The 16,785-nt window shown below is 49.2% G+C and overlaps 2 protein-coding genes and 1 pseudogene across 3 annotated transcripts in view; 2 read left to right on the top strand and 1 right to left on the bottom strand.

Annotated features, from left to right (window-relative positions):
- Nucleotides 1-11,445, top strand: part of MYO3B (myosin IIIB) — a 442,575-nt gene extending 431,130 nt beyond the window's left edge. The window contains exon 31 of the mRNA XM_081577876.1: nucleotides 10,862-11,445. The gene's annotated coding sequence lies outside the window, so the exon portion shown is untranslated. The remainder of the gene's footprint in view (nucleotides 1-10,861) is intronic.
- On the bottom strand, nucleotides 1,234-2,638 carry LOC145542528 (nucleosome assembly protein 1-like 1 pseudogene; annotated as a pseudogene). The gene has a single exon (XR_014079907.1). The product of XR_014079907.1 is annotated as a nucleosome assembly protein 1-like 1 pseudogene (transcript).
- Nucleotides 11,446-14,481: 3,036 nt separating the features above from the next.
- On the top strand, nucleotides 14,482-16,576 carry SP5 (Sp5 transcription factor). Its single transcript, XM_081585337.1, has 2 exons — nucleotides 14,482-14,728; nucleotides 15,431-16,576. The coding sequence occupies exons 1-2, from the start codon at nucleotides 14,678-14,680 to the stop codon at nucleotides 16,574-16,576; spliced, it is 1,197 nt and encodes a 398-aa protein (XP_081441463.1). The 5' UTR covers nucleotides 14,482-14,677.
- Nucleotides 16,577-16,785: the final 209 nt, after the last annotated feature.

The following is a 16,785-nucleotide window of genomic DNA, read 5'->3' as shown; positions in this document are numbered from 1 at the left end:
ATCTTGGAACAATGAGTTGGTTTGGAAAGTGGGGAGATGTTTCCTGAGGATATATTTATTTTGGAGATCTGGCAGGACATTCTTGAGGCAATCTCAAGGATATCAGTTGATAATTGGCTGGAGTTCTAGAGAAAGATCAAGGTTAAAGCTGGAGATGGACTCGAGAGTCATGAGGTAAGGAAATGGTTAAGGGAGCACACATGTTAGGGATTCAATAAATATTGGCTGAATGACATAACTCCACTGTGGCAGGACCAGAGTGACCGAACCGAAATTAGTCCTTGGGCTAACCGAGATTAACAGTCCTTGGGCAATTCCCTAAAAGAGAAGTGAGAACCTGGGAATGTAGGCCAGGAATCAAAGTGAAGCAACCTCATAAGCAGCAAACATGGCAGGTATTTGGAATGGCTCACTTAGTAGCTACTCCAATTTCTTTCTAGGCCAGAAAGTTAAAAATCTACATTTTCCTGACTCTCTTGCAGCAAGGGTTCCAGATCTGTGATTTAGATTAAGCCACTCAGATGCAGCATACCAAATTTAAGAGACAGAAGTACATAATTGTGAGGCAGGAACTGTGTTTCTGCTGCCTCTATCAGCAAGCACAGTTGTAGTACATTTGTTTTTTCTATGCCAGTTGTAACAGAGGTCCTAATGTCACAGCCCTACATACACAGTTGTCAAGAGACAAGGTACAGATCACAGTACAGGTGGCATAATTCTGAAGCTGGGCAGGTGTCACTGGCTTCCCAATAGGCAGGCAGCTTTCTAATTCCACCACCTTCTGATCCTGGAAAGAGGCAGTGGCTTCCTTGTCCACCCAGGTCTGTGGTGTTGCTTTGGGAGTCATTCCTGAAAGCTCAGGTGAGACTCTGTTTCTTCAGCCCTCCATTGGCAACCTTGGAATAAGTCCCTTTATGCTTAAATCAGGTAGAGCTAATTCTACTCACTTAACTGAACCCTGACCAATACAGTAAGCAAAAGGTAAGTATGGATCCTGGTGTAGGTCTTGGAGCCTCATGTAGTAGCCACCTAGGCAAATCTTCCGTTCAGTTCAGTTGCTCATTCATGTCCAACTCTGCAACCCCAGGAATAGCAGCATGCCAGGCCTCCCTCTCCATCACCAACTCCTGGAGTTTGCTCAAATTGTCCATTGAGTCAGTGATACCATCCAACCATCTCATCCTCTGTCATCCCCTTCTCCTCCTGCCTTCACTCTTTCCTAACATTTTGGTCTTTTTCTTTTAGAACTAAAATTATATGACATTTTTATTTTAGGCTGCAAAAACAAAAATGAGCAAACAAACAACAACAAACTTGAAATAGACTTGTCAAATGATGTAAATTTATCCTTTCCAGGGAAGCAGAAGGTAGATCAGTGCAGGTTATCCTCAAGGCCACATACATCCTGCTTCACTGCTGCTTGCACTCTGCTGGGTTTTGATCCTTCTTTGGGTCATAGTCTGGATCATTTTCCTCATCTCCTTCTTCTTCCCCTTCCTCATCCGCTTCTTCATCTTCTTCATCATAATCATCGTCATCATCTTCAATCACTTCTCCAGTGAAGTATAACACTGATCTTGGGATTATACGCTCACATAAAAAGTGACCAATTTCAAAGTCTGCAGCAAGAATAGCTTCAGAATCATCATCCAGATCTCCACTCTCAGGAACTTCAGGAGGGGCAAAAAAATTAAAGAAAGAGTCGTTAGAAACGGTTTTGGTCACAGTACGAACTGTCCCATGTCCCTTGTGCTTCTGCTTCTTCTTAATCGTTTTCAAAGTGACATTCTTCCCTTTTTTCCAATCTATCTGGCACCCTGTACAACCCATAATTTCTGGTCCATCAAAAGAAAAGGGATCAGAATCATCTGGTTCTGACCTCATCCTATATGTCTTTGTCAACACTTCATTTGTGAAATATTCATTGGGTTCAAAGTGAAATTCTAAGACAAAACTCATAGGTTGACCAGCATCTGAGAACTTCACTTTAATATCTCTCAAGTGCTTCAGAATAGGTTCATCATGTTCCTGAGCAAGTCAACATTCTTAAAAACAGTCAACCAAAACTCAGGAATTCCCTTGGGATCTTCTTTTCCTTCATCCTTTTTCTCATCTTCAATCTTGGCCTTTTCTTTTAGCTCCTCCGAAATTTCATCTTCCTCATCTGGTTTCCATTCACATTCTTATTCTGTAGGTTCATAAATGGCATTGATGATCTCAAATCACTTATCAAACAGAGGCTGATAAAGAACAGCATACTTTCTTTCAAGATCATGAACTTCCTCATAGAATTTGGCTTCTATCTGTGCACATTTAACTTGAAGGTTTTTGAGAGCATTGACTCGTCTTTTAACTACCCTAGGCAAGCTGTCAATGTATCCTGTTGGTGTCTCTATGAGACCATCAAGTCTTTCTTGAAGGGCTGCAAGAATCTGAGGATTTTGCGTCATCTGAACGGTCAGCTGACGTGCTTTGATTTTTGTTTCTTCACCAGTTTCTACTTCTTCAACATCATCCACATCTTGATCAAGTTCAGACTGTTCTTTGTTGTCGATGTCTGCCATGTTGTACAAATGCCAAATAGCCGCAGCGAGCGCGGGGAGCCGGGCGGCCCGAGCTGCACAGGCAGTGACTCAGGGCGGCGGCGGGAGGAGCGGGAGGTGGCGCCGTGCGCAGATGGTGCTAAAAAAGCTGGTCTTTTTCAGTGAGTCAGTCTTCTCATCAGGTGGCCAGAGTAGTGGAGTTTCAGCTTCAGCATCAGTCCTTCCAATGAATATTCAGGACTGATCTCCTTTAAGATGGACTGGTTGTATCTCCTTGCAGTACAAGGGACTCTCAAGAGTCTTCTCCAACACCACAGTTCAAAAGTACCAATTTTTCGGCACTCAGCTTTCTTTATAGTCCAACTCTCACATTCATGCACAACTACTGGAAAAACCGTAGCTTTGACTAGACAGACCTTTGTTGGCAAAGTAATGCTTCTGCTTTTTAATAAGCTTGTCTAGGTTGGTCATAGCTTTTCTTCCAAGGAGCAAGCATCTTTTAATTTCATGGCTGCAGTCAACATCTGCAGTGATTATGGAGCCAAAAAAAAAATAAAGTCAGCCACTGTTTCCCCATCTATTTGCCATGAAGTGATGGGACCAGATGCCATGATCTTAGTTTTCTGAATGTTGAATTTTAAGCCAACTTTTTCACTCTCCTCTTTTACTTTCATCAAGAGGCTCTTTAGTTCTTCTTCGCTTTCTGCCATGAGGGTGGTATCGTCTGCATATCTGAGGTTATTGATATTTCTCCCGGCAATCTTGATTCCAGCTTGTGCTTCATCCAGTCCAGCATTTCTCATGATACACTCTTCATATAGTTAAATAAGCAGGGTGACAAAATACAGCCCTGACGTTCTCCTTTCCTTATTTGGAACCAGTCTGTTGTTCCATGCCCAGTTCTAACTGTTGCTTCTTGACCTGCATACAGATTTCTCAGGAGGCAGGTAAGGTGGTCTGGTATTCCCATCTCTTTAAGAATTTTCCACAGTTTGTTGTGATCCACACAGTCAAAGGCTTTGGCATAGTCAATAAAGCAGAAGTAGATGTTTTTCTGGAACTCTCTTGCTTTTTCAATGATCCAGCGAATGTTGGCAACTTGATCTCTGGTTCCTCTGCCGTTTCTTAATCCAGCTTGGACATCTGGAAGCTCACAGTTCACACACTAGTGAAGCCTGGCTTGGAGAATTTTGAGCATTTCTTTACTAGTGTGTGAGATGAGTGCAATTGTTAGAAAATAATAAATGAGAAAGACTTAAGAGAGCAGCCAAGAAAAGGGAAAAGAGAGAGAAGAGAGCAATTGGAGATGAGGATCAATGAGGGTCCCCAAAGGGAACAACTGGGTCTGAGTGATTCTGCAAGGGGAGGTCTAGGATAAGGTAACAACAGTTCCTACTTGAAACAAAATCATGATCGTAGAACCCACAGAAAAGGGTGGTGTTTCTCAAGACCGAAAGGCCCATGGGTGAGCTGATCTTTTAAATGGAACTAGGGACCCTTGGAGACCTGATGTTTGTGTTAGTCCATCCCCAGCTGGACCCCTAAAGATACTGGACTAATACTTATATCCTTAGAATTGGAGCCTTAAACCTTCCAAGGTAAATAGCTGATTCTGTGTGCCCCCTGGTGGCTTGGGATGAGGGTAAGGGGGAGAGAAGAGTACTCTAGCCAGGAAAGGAAAGGTCCAGACTACCCTCCTTGAGGCCAAACCTATCTTTCTGCTTGGGAGACAAAGAGAGCAGACGTCGTATGCGGGTCTGACATTTTAACCACGAGGCAAATGACAAACACCCTGTAACATGGCCAAAAAATTACCCAGGTTTCTTACTTAACACTAGTGCCACAGACACAGGTGTTGCTTTTCTAATAACAGAAAGACTTGCCTTCCTCAGGGTGACACTCTGTCCTGAAGGTTAAAAGGTTGCCCTCCGAAGTAATATTACCTGGCTCCAAACCCAGTAACAGGATGTAGGATCCTGGGCAAATAACTTAACTCCTCTGTGCCACATTTCCCCCATCCATAAAATAGGGTTGTGAGAGATTTGATGAGACCCCACATGGCTGTGATGGGTAGCAGCAGTGTGAGCCTCCAGGACGTGGTCACACACACACACAGCAAGTGAAAGTCCCTGGTGCACAGGCACAAGCGGTGACCACCCAGAGGCCACTACCAGCATGCCAGAGAGATCGTGCTGCAGACCCGCCACCTCATGGCACTCCTTTTTTCCAGCCCATGAGCTACCCCTACCCTTCCATCCTGGGTGAGGCTAGACTCAGAGGGTTAAAAAACAGAGAGTCCAGAGTTTTTCGTTTCTTGTTATGCAGACAGAATCTTTATTAGACTTGCATCCAATTAATACATGTTTTCATTTTTTGCTATTTCCAGATCAAATGTCCAGAAATTTATGTATAAAATTATCATGTAGCTTAGAAGAAAGATTTATCACTTTCTTCTGTTTTAAGGGGGGAAAAAATGATCCCACAAGTAACAGGACAAGGAAAATCTTTCAATACTCCCATTTTATATCAGTATTGGAGAAACAACTTAGGCACAACTCAGTTTTTCCACTGTGTTGTGTGATCTCAGGAAGCCAACCACTCACGTCTTTGGGCCTCAGTTCTTTCATCTGCCATCAATGTCTTCCCCATGGTACCATGACCCAGCTGTGGCTCCACTGCGAGTTCTTCTGTCCTCAGTACTGGATTCCAGACCCCCCAAGGCAGGGCACATTTTCTCTATCTCTGGGATCCCCCACTGTGCCTGAGCGCACAGACCCTCTGCACTCATACAGACTGGGTTCCCTGCCGGCGAAAGATGCGAGATGAGCAGAAGGAGCTTGAGCTTCTGCCAGCTCCTGCAATGACCGCAGCCCTTGCACTTCTCTGTGCCATTATTTCTCCTGGCATCAAGTGATTATTGTCACAAATCAAAACACAGAGTCATTTTAAAACACGAATATTAATAGATAAACTAAAATAGGAAATGATATTCTTGAGAAAGGAGGTTTGGAAGCCAGCTATGCTCACCACTGTACCACCAACACCAGCCACTAAGAAAGGAAGCTAGGTACTATCTTTTCTAGGATGTTTTTTGTAAGGGGGTCTTGTCTGTTCAAAGCAATATTTTTGTCTACAGCCCAAAGAAAGCAATTTTATATGCCTCCAAAAAAACAGCAGGTTTATGTGGGGACCTCCCTTCCATGGAGGCAGGTAGCACCCCAAAACTCCTCCTCCTGTCCCACATGACCGCCCCCACAGCAGGACATCTGCATTGTCCATCTCCTTACAAGACAGGGGGGGTGAGGATAGGGGCCATATTCTTGTTTGAGGAAATCCAAGTGCCAGTAGAGTGGATTAGAAGGCAGGGCTTAAGCGTGTAGTGGAGTAAAACACACAAGACAAGGCCTGGCACAAGTAGGTGTAAGCATCACCTGATCTGCAAATCATTTCCTACTGCACTTTTAGTGTGGAATACCCCCACGCCCTTCACTCTCAGCAGTGGCTTTACCATGTACCTTTTTAAAAAAAAAAATGAAGTATGGCTGATTTGGGCTTCTCTGGTAGCTCAGCTGGTAAAGAATCTGCCTGCAATGCAGGAGACCCCAGTTCGATTACTTGGTTGGGAAGATCCCCTGGAGAAGGGATAGGCTACCCACTCCAGTATTCATAGGCTTCCCTGGTGGCTCAAACAGTAAAGAATCCGGAAGACCTGTGTTCGATCCCTGGGTTGGAAGATCCTCTGGAGAAGGGCATGGCAACCCACTCCAGTATTCTTGCCTGGAGAATCCCCATGGACAGAGGAGCCTTGCGGGCTGCAGTGTATGGGGTTACAAAGAGTCGGACATGACTGAGTGACTCAGCACAGCACATGTGAAACTAATTTACACAAAATGTTAGTTTCACATGTATATTATCATATGTGAAACAGAACACCATTCCAGGTTCGATGACTGAGACAAATGCTCAGGGCTGGGGCAATGGGATGACCCAGAGGGATGGGATGGGGAGGGAGGTGGGAGAGGGGTTCAGGATGGGGAACACATGTAAACCCATGGCTGATTCATGTCAATGTATGGCAAAAACCACTACAATATTGTAAAGTAATTAGCCCCCAAGTAAAATAAATAAATTTATTAAAAAAAAAAAACTAGTGGCTAAAAAAAAACCCCACAAAATGTTAGTTTCAGATGTGTAATAACTATACATACATATATATTTATACATATTTATCCTTTTTCAGATTCTTTTCTATTGTATTATAGGTTAGTATAAGATATGAATATAGTTCCTTATGCTATATAGTAGGTCCTTGTTAATTTTATATAAATGTGTATCTTTTAATTCCAAACTCCTAATTTATTCCTCCCCCTCTTTCCCCTTTGGTAACTATAACTTTGTTTTCTATGTCTGTGAGTCTTTCTGTTTTGTAAATAAGTTCATTTGTATCATTTTTTTAGATTCCACATATATGATTGTTTGTCTTTCTCTGTCTGGCTTACTTCACTTGGTATGATAATCTCTATGTCCATCCATGTTGCTGCATACTTTGTGCTTTTAGATGAATAAATAAGGAGCTTCCCCCTCAAGTTTCATTTGGCATGGCCCCCAGCAGAAGTTCCTTCCTGCAGTTAGACTTGCTAACCTCTCTCTGCTCCTCATTAAAGGAAGCCCTCACATCTCTACTGCAAGCCCCGAGTCTCTAGGCTCTCCACCTACAACCACCCCCTCTTTCTAACATTTCCTTTTAACCACACCCTAAAACACAAATGCAGTGCTTTGCCTTGACCCTGCTATCTGATCTAGCCGCTGCTTAAACTCACTCTTCCTATCCCCACCTCAGCTCTGAAGATGGATCCTCAAAGTTTCCTCCCAAATCAGATGAACTGTTTTTCTTACTACCCTTTCCTCTAGCTCTTTACCCCTTTGGTCATGTCCAGTGGTCTTGCTCATCTCCTACCTCCACATTTTTTGTTTTCTCTGGGCTTTCTTGACTCTTTTTCCCTTGGCTGCTTTGATGGTGATTCTCCCTCTGTTCATCTTCTAGTTGGAGTTTCCTCACAAATTCTGCTGTAGGTTTTCTCTACCTGGTTGACCTCCATTCACTTCAATGAGCTCACCTATTTCACCATCACTGCTTTTCAAACGTTTGTAATTCCTTATCTCTAGTCTTATTGCTCACTTGCACTGCCCACTCCCCACACTTCTGGCTTTCTGCAAGCATTTCCCCCATGAACATCCAGCTCACAGTTTAGACTCAACAGCCCCAAACTGAATTCAGTACTTCCACGTAACTCCAGTCTGTCTTTCTTCCTTAATCTCCCATTTTCATCAGCAACTGAACCATTCTCACTGCTTCACAGGCTAAGCTTTCAGTTCCTTTTGAATTTTTAACAGCTTTATTGAAATATAACCATGTATCATACTATTCATCCATTTAAAGTGGTTTTCAGTATATTCACAGAGTTGTGCAACCATCACCACAATCTCAGAAAATTTCACCCCCACCAAAAGAAAAAAGCAGTCCAAGAACAATCATTCCCTGCTCCCCCTGCCCCCTACCCCACAAAGCCTGGCAACCACTAATCTACTTTCTGTCTCTGGATTTGTCTATTCTAGACATTTCATATACATGGAAACATACTATAAATGGCTTCTTCCACATAATATAATCTTTTCAAAGTTCATTCATGTTGTAACAGGTGTCAGTATTTTGGACTTTTTACAGCTGAATAATATTCCATCATATAAATGTAACACATTTTGTATATCCATTCATCAATTGATAGACATTTGAGCTGTTTCTACCTTTTGGCTGTTGTCAAAGCCAAATAATGACTTGTATTTCAGTGATGGCTAGTGCTATTGAGCATCTTTTCATGTGCTTATTTTCCTTTTGCATATCTACTTTGGAGAAATGTCTATTCAGATCCTTTGCCTTTTGAAAAGGTGCATAAGTTTTCTATTGTTGAGTTGCAAGATTTCTCTATACATTATGGATACAAGTCTCTTATTAGATGCATCATCTGTAAATATTTTCTCCTATGAGTTTTTTTACTGTTTTGATGGTATCCTTTGAAGCACAAAGTTATAAATTTTTACAAAGTCCAATTAATCTATTTTTTCTTTTGCCACTTATACTTTTGGTGTATCTAAGAAGGCGTTGCCTAACCCGAGGTCATGAGGCCTTAATCCTATGTTTTCTTCTATGACTTTTATACTTTAACTCTTGTATGTAGATCTATGATCCATTTAGAGTTAATTTTTATATGTGATGTAAATAAAGTGCCCAACGTCATTCTTTTACATGTGGATATCCAGTTCTCCCAGCACCATTTGTCAAGAGAGGGATCTTTATTTTTCCCTTTGTTTCATCTCTTATTCCAATCTGTCAATCAAGTTTTGCTCCTTTTCCCATTAAAATGTTTGTTACCCTTTCACTACCCACACTAGTTTCCTGATTACACCTTTGGCATCTCACACTTAGATAACTGCATCTGCATTTATCCTTCCAAGAGCTCAGCAAGCCAACTCTCCTAAAGAAGGAAATTTAATAAGTGAATTGAATTTATGTAATTCACCTTCTAAGAAGCCTACACTAAAGTCCTACTACATACAGCATCCAAGCCAAACTTCTCCTTGATTCTCTAACCTGGCTCCACTGTGTTTACACTAGCAAATCTAAGATGCAGAATTTCATCTTTCATGGTTATTCAGCTTCTCCCTGAAGAGGAGTTCTCTTTCATTGCTGTACTTTACCCTCTCCTTTCTATGAATTAAAATTCCATAGGTCCTTAAAGTCTCCTTCAAACCCCAGCTCCCTAATAAGCCTCCCTTAACTACTCCAGCCCTCAGTAGTGCTCTCCTTTGAGTCCCTACTGCATTTGTGGGTTCTGTAGCACCAATCACTAGGCAGATGATACTGTTAACATTCTACTCTACCACCCAACACCAACAAGCATCTACTGAAGTTCACAGTGCTGTACAGGCATGACACACTTATGCAACTATTGTTTCTTTCTGCCATCAAATGCAGGAGTCTAACTGGATGAGATAAATTATCCCTCCTAGATTTAGAATTCCACTTATCCACCCAGCATTACATACTGATCCAAATTTGAAGCTTAAAGTGAAAGTCACTCAGTCCTGTCCGACTCTTTGTGACCCCATGGACTTCACAGTCCATGGAATTCTCCAGGCCAGAATACTGGAGTGGGTAGCCTTTCCCTTCTCCAGGGGATCTTCCCAACCCAGGGATCAAATCCAGGTCTCCCACATTGCAGGTAGATTCTTTACCAGCTGAGCCACAAGGGAAGTCCAAAAATACTGGAGGGGGTAACCTATCACTTCTCCAGGGGATCTTCCCAACCCAGGAATCAAACCGGGGTCTCCTGCATTGCAGGTGGATTCTTTACCAACTGAGCTATCAGGAAGCCCACTGAAAGTTAAGCTTAAAGTTAACTCAAGGTTTCCAGTTCAAGAAACTTTCAAATTAAGTTTGTGTTTTCCAAAGACTCCTAGGATTGTAATTCCTTGTTACTGAACCATCTTGGCTGTAATAATGATCCAGGTCCTGTTTCAGATGCAAGTATTAAGTTATCTGTGATTTGGTCTGCAGTTTAAATGGCAAAAGGTCTCCAAATCCTCAAAGTTAACTTTTAGAGTATGTCAGACTGAAACCCCCACCCACCCACCAACAATTAAAAAAAAAAAATCTTTCACATTGAAGGGGCAAAATTTGATCCCTTCTCTGTTGAGAGTTGAAAACAACAATAGCAGCTTTCTGCTCTAGCAGGACTTCAAAAGGCTGCCGAGTAACTGCTGTAAGAACACTTGGTTGTAGATGACTGAAGAAAACGCACAGGCATCCTCCTGCGACTCTGCTCTACTACCACCAGGAAAATTCTGCCCTCTCCCCTCCCAGCACCTTTAATAAAGCAACGATTGGTACTGTATTAACTAGGTGAATGCGGAATCTTGCAAGGTTAAGCCTTTCGCGGAGTGGCGGCGAGACTGGGCAGTCAAGCAACACCCTGCTCTAAAGGGCCAGTGAATTAAGAATTTGTTGAAATGACCTAAATTATGTATAGATTTTTTAAAAAGTCAATTTAAGATGGGAGACCTGTTGGATTGATCCCAGGGGAATGGGTCCCCTTTGCTGAAAGAAAATGCCTGAGGAGAGGTACCAGGCCCATCACGAAGTTGCAACCCCAGAGCTCTCAGTAAACACGGTTTTCTGTAGTCGATTCCGGAGCGTGCACAGCAGGTCCGTCCGTAGCAGGAACGCCTGTGTGGGTTCACCTACCCGCCTCTCCTCGCAGGTGGCACCCAGTCAGCGGTCGCCGCCCGCCCTCGAAGAAACCGCCAGGCAAACTTTGCAGCCTGGGAACCCTGCTGCTTGGAGAGCTGCCGGGAGAGCAGCTCCACTACGCCAGCCGCCGCCCTGAGGCTAGTATTCAACCTCCCCGCCCCCCGCCGCGGTTAAAGTTTGCTCCCTATTCGCCGCTTCCCACCCCCGCCCCCAACCCCCGCCTCCGCCCTCGGGCAGGAGGCCCACAGAGGAGTTCCTGGGTCCTCCATGCACAAACACACCCACCAACAAAGGAAAGCCCATTAAATCTTCCCTCCTGCGAACTCGCGCCCCAGCGGATACTTCTTTGAACTGACCCCCGCCCCGGCAGCCCCCGAGCCGTCTGGGGCTCTCGCCCGGCCCTCCCGGGCTCACTCCCTCCTCCCGGCTGCGCACTTCTGCCGCGCGCTTGGTCTTTGATGTCTCTTTACATTATGGCAGAGCAGCCACACGCTCTTCCCGGGCGCGGGGCTTTGTGTAACGGAACTGACATTTGGCCTTGATACCTGTATCTCTTGGTGATTGCAACAAATTTCTAAAATAAATATTGTACTTTGATCTCCCGGCATTGCATTTTTAATGGACGCACCGAACACTACTTCATTAAGAGGAAGTTTTTCAGGAGCCCCGAGTGCAAAGGGAGAGCGGATAAATAGCACTTTGTAAAAGTTTCTCTCCAAACTTCAGCTTGCGCCTGGGAGGCCTGGAATCCCCGAGGGTTTTCACAAATGGAGGGGAGGCCCAGAGCCAGGACTTCAGTCACGGGAGGGTTTACTGTGCACCCACACTATCCTAAAGACTTTGAATATATTTACCTCTTTTAAGCCTATGAAGACTCTACATGGTGAGCAGTGCTATAACCCCCATTTTACAAACTGGGAAACTGAGGCACAAAGCAGTTGAGTAACTTGCTGGCCAATGTCACCAACTGAAAAGTGGCATCTAGAAATCTGCCTTCAGAGTTTCAGAGTTGGAACTCTTAACATCAAGTTAGTACTCTCTCCCTGCTGGCCATTGATGGAGGTTTATTGGCTAATGGGGCATATTGGAGAAAAAGTTCTCTTCTGTAGCAACTATGGAGATGTGAATTGGGTTTTCTAGCCTTTTTGTTTAAATAGTGATCAGATTCGGCAAATAAGAATGCCTCTAGCTTGCTTGTCCCAGCCGGGGCGGCACTCCACCCAAGCATCAATAGTGGAGGCGGAAGACCCTACAGGAGCCTAAAAGGAAGCTCACTAAGGGACCAGGCCCGCTTCCACAGTGCAGACAGGTGCCTGCATGAGTGTGCACCGTAGGACTCCCTGGCCTCTGACATGCATGTGGGAAAGGGCTCCTTCCTGTCCCAGGTTTCACAGGTAATTGACTTCTGGTCTCGTGTGGAAAGATGTAGGTCTGCCCAGCCTCCGAAGCAAAACACTAAGTCCCCTCCCTTTCCTGGCTCCCAGGGCACTGGGACCACCTCTTCAGCAGTCAGACTGTGTCAGCCAAGCTGTGCAGTCACTGCTCACCGATCTTGGGTGGCATCTTGTTGGAAAGAAGAGGGGCATGCAAGGACAGGGCTTGCAAAGTGCTCAAACATAGTATTTGGGCTGCATTCGGCCCATTCCTCTTCAGCAAGATGTTTCTCTTTGCTGGCTTTGGGCGTGGAGGATGGCCTGGTGTTGGGCTTCCCCGGTGGCTCAGACGGTAAAGACTCCACCTGCAGTGCGGAAGACCTGGGTTGGGAGGATCCCCTGGAGGAGGACATGGCAACCCACTCCAGTATTCTTGCCTGGAGAATCCCCATGGACAGAGGAGCCTGGTGGGCTACAGTTCATGGGGTCACAAAGAGTCAGACACAAGTGAGCGACTAAGCACACAGCATACAGTGAGAGTGCAGAGGGCACCAATACACAGCCCAGACTCCAAATCAGAAGTTGGTGTTGGGCTAACCGCTGGCGCAGCACCGCAAGTTGGACCACCTGATCCGACTTCTCATGTAAGTCTCCTGCGGTACCGGGAGAACCGTATCCAGGAAGTCTGGGTGCAAGATGGTTCAGAGGATCCCTGCACGGTCCGCGGCCTCGCAGAGAGGAGGCGGTGTACCCGGAGGTTGCACGCGGAGCGGAGTAGCCCCAGCCCAGGAGGCCCACTCTGCTGAGCGGTCACACGGACCGTGGCCGCCGGCAGGAGGCCTCAGCGGCTATTCCCGGCCCCTAATGCCCTCCAACGCGGTGAGGACACCGCGGAGCCCCGCCTGCCCTACCAGGTGAGGAGATCTGGGTGTCCACACGGCCCCCGCAGGACGCGCCCTGGGCCGGAGGAAGGCAGATGGCCAGCTGTCCCTCCTCGGCCGGGCAATGGCTGGCAGCGAGGGTTTGGGGGAGAATACATTGTGGGGAGCGTTTTCCTGACCCCAAGGAAGCATGTCCCGAGATTGAAGAACTTTTTCTTTACAAAGGTGACAGGAACAACAGTTTTTATGGACTTTTCTTTCCACTTAGAGAGCCACCCTCGTACAATCTCTGGTTTGCTCAACGACAGCATCTACAGGCTTCCTCCCCCGCGCCTTACTGTTTTCTCCCGGTAGTTCCCTGCAGGTGTGTGCAGCTTGCAAGAGGGCGCACTCGCCTGGCGGGCCTTAGCGCTGCGGTGGGGATTTCTAGTATCTCTGGGGGTTTCAGTGGGGCCTCATAGAGGTCAGGGCCCTGCCCAGAGAGAGAAAAGCGAGATAGCAAATATTTTTCCTCGGGTTGCCCTGGGTGTCCTGCCAAGCTTAGCTTTGGCGGTAATCACGGCCTAGGTTTTTCCCAGGCTCTCATTATCTGCAAAAGTTGTGGCCCCAGAACTTCCAGATCGCCAAGAGGAACGTCGCAAGAGAGGCAGGAGGCACTGGAGCGTGTGCGCTACTATTCCGCGCCCTGGGCGGTCGCCCCGCCCCGCCCAGGGTCACAGAGCTGCCGGCCTCTCGGCTGCCGCCCGGTTGGAGATGGAGGCGGGAGCACGCGGCGGCGGGGCGCGAGGCTTCCCGTGCGCAGCCCCGGGAACTCCCTCGGGGCCAAGGTGTGCTCGGAGTGAGGATGTGCTCGGGCCTCTGCGTTTGCTGTCCGGCTGTGGGGCGTGTAAGTACGTTGGGAGAAGAGAATTACCCTCATGTTCGTTTCCAAGTCCCGCGCCTGGAAGCCGAAGGCAGATTTCTCTGGAGATAACAAAGACACTTTGTCACTTTGGGCGCTGCTTCGGTGCAAATCTTTAATTGCAAGGGAGTAGGGGGAAGAGGGGGATCGAGTGTCTCAAGCAACCCAAGCGCGGGTCTCCAGGCGGCAAGGCCCCCTTTGATCAGGAAAATCCAATTATTTGTGTATATACATTTCCCACATAGTGATTACTTCATTAATTGTCCCGCCTTTATCTCCTCCCTTCCCATCCCCCCTAATAATCAGGTCTTTTATCCAGACCAACAAACACACCATAGGAGCTTTGTGGATTCAAAGGATTTGCTTTCGCTTCTGAAAGAGCCGCTATTCTTTGATGATTGGGTAGCGGCAAACTTCAAAGCCATAAATCTTCCCTCTGACTGGCTGGCGGCCGAGCAAAGTCCTCATCAAATTCTTGGAGGTGATCCTGAAGCGCTCAGACCGCGCGCGGGGCGAGCGAGCGGGGTGCGGCGAGGGGCGCGGGCAGGGAGGGCCCCAGCGCACAGGGCGGGCGCCGGGAAGGGACGCTAAGCGGCCCTTCGTCCTCGCCCTCGGGTCTCCATGCCTCAGCAGCGCCCTGCTCCGCAGCCAGCGGCCCGCAAGCCGTAGCCATGGCCGCCGTGGCCGTCCTCCGGAACGACTCGCTGCAGGCCTTCCTCCAGGTCAGGGCTGGGCTTGGAGGCGGGCGAGGGAAAGGTGGGAAGGGTCGTGTCTGAATCTTTCCTGGTACTCTGTGCCTCCTGAATTTCAAATAGAATCCCGCTAGGTGGGTGCCAATGAAGTGAGACCTAGGGGTGCCCACGCCAACTTCACACCCAACCTTGGTGTCAAGAGTGTGGCCTCTGGGGGGAGGGACGCGCGTATGCGGGGGTTGTTCGGAGGTGCGCCTCTGGCTGAGAATCGGCCCCAGCTCACCGCGCTGGGCCCTCCTGGGGCGGGCGGAGGAGGAGCGCGAGAGTAGAGTGGAAATGAGAGCTTAAAAGACGGGAGCAAAGGCAGATGAGCAGCCGGGCTGTGGGTGTTTCCAGACCCTTTCTGACCGCGGAGTCGGGAGTGGCCCGTCGGATCTCTCTCCCCTCCTACTTTGTGCCTGCTTCCTCTGAGACTGGATAGCGACTCTCTGCACCAAGTAGTTTAACAGGAAGCGCTCACGCTTTCTGCGTCCAGGTAGCGAGGGCACCAAAAGTTTCCCCTAACTGGTGGGTGCGTGCTCAGGGTGCGGCGGCCAGGGGAGGGACAGCCGGGACAGGGGAGGGGCGGCGGTGTTACAGCCGGCGTGCGGGAGGCGGGCCGACCCGGAGACCGCGCTTGGAGCGCTTAACCTTTTGTCTCTTCTCCGCCCTCCCCTGCCGCCGCCTATGCAGGACCGCACCCCCAGCGCCTCCCCGGACCTGGGCAAGCATTCGCCCCTGGCGCTGCTAGCCGCCACCTGTAGCCGCATCGGCCAGCCGGGAGCCACGGCGCCCCCGGATTTCCTGCAGGTGTCCTACGACCCCGCGCTGGGCTCGCCCTCCAGGCTCTTTCACCCGTGGACCGCTGACATGCCGGCGCACTCGCCTGGCGGGCTGCCGCCCCCGCACCCCAGCCTGGGGCTGACACCACAGAAAACGCACCTCCAGCCATCCTTCGGGGCGGCGCACGAGCTGCCGCTTACACCCCCTGCCGACCCCTCGTACCCCTACGAGTTCTCGCCGGTCAAGATGCTGCCCTCGAGCATGGCGGCGCTGCCCGCCAGCTGCGCGCCCGCCTATGTGCCCTACGCGGCCCAGGCCGCGCTGCCCCCCGGCTACTCCAACTTGCTGCCCCCGCCGCCGCCGCCGCCACCGCCGCCCACGTGCCGCCAGCTGTCCCCCAACTCGGCCCCCGACGACCTCCCGTGGTGGAGTATCCCGCAGGCCGGCAGCGGTCCAGGAAGCTCGGGGGTTCCAGGGGGCAGCCTCTCTGGCCCCTGCGCCGGGGGCCCCCACGCGCCGCGCTTCCCCGCTTCGGCGGCCGCCGCTGCAGCCGCCGCCGCCGCGCTGCAGCGGGGCCTGGTGTTGGGCCCGTCGGACTTCGCGCAGTACCAGAGCCAGATCGCTGCGCTGCTGCAAACCAAGGCCCCCCTGGCGGCCACGGCCAGGAGGTGCCGCCGCTGCCGCTGCCCCAACTGCCAGGCGGCGAGCGGCGCCCCGGAGGCAGAGCCGGGTAAGAAGAAGCAGCACGTGTGCCACGTGCCGGGCTGCGGCAAGGTGTACGGCAAGACGTCGCACCTGAAGGCGCACCTGCGCTGGCACACAGGCGAGCGGCCCTTTGTGTGCAACTGGCTCTTCTGCGGTAAGAGCTTCACGCGCTCGGACGAGCTGCAGCGGCACCTGCGGACTCACACCGGCGAGAAGCGCTTCGCCTGCCCCGAGTGCGGCAAGCGCTTCATGCGCAGCGACCACCTCGCCAAGCACGTCAAGACGCACCAGAATAAGAAGCTCAAAGTTGCTGAGGCCGGAGTAAAGCGGGAGGACCCGCGGGACCTGTAAGCCCACTTGGGCTTACTCGAGACCTCTCCCGCCTCGGGTTCCCTACCCGGCACGTCTTCGGGGAGGTTAGGGGCGGGGGGCGGCTGTGGGCAGCCGGCCAAGGGGAGACCCAACAGAGGCACTTGCCCCTTCCTGCTTGCCCGCCTCCCAGAGCGACGCCAGGCCTCCAGCTCCCAGGCCGGCCTGCGGACGGGACCCTGTATCCAGGA

This window comes from Giraffa tippelskirchi, chromosome 3 (genome assembly GCF_054371585.1).
Source record: "Giraffa tippelskirchi isolate mGirTip1 chromosome 3, T2T-mGirTip1v1.2.pri, whole genome shotgun sequence".
Taxonomy (NCBI): Eukaryota; Metazoa; Chordata; class Mammalia; order Artiodactyla; family Giraffidae; genus Giraffa; species Giraffa tippelskirchi.
The sequence above is the reverse complement of the archived record's forward strand: the minus strand, read 5'-3'. Positions and strand labels throughout refer to the sequence as shown.

Bases quoted from the DNA above. Each gene is read 5' to 3' on its own strand.
- SP5 (XM_081585337.1), top strand. From the start codon at position 14,678: ATGGCCGCCGTGGCCGTCCTCCGGAACGACTCGCTGCAGGCCTTCCTC. The intron at 14,729-15,430 runs GTCAGGGCTGGG...CCGCCTATGCAG, and splicing joins CGCTGCAGGCCTTCCTCCAG to GACCGCACCCCCAGCGCCTC.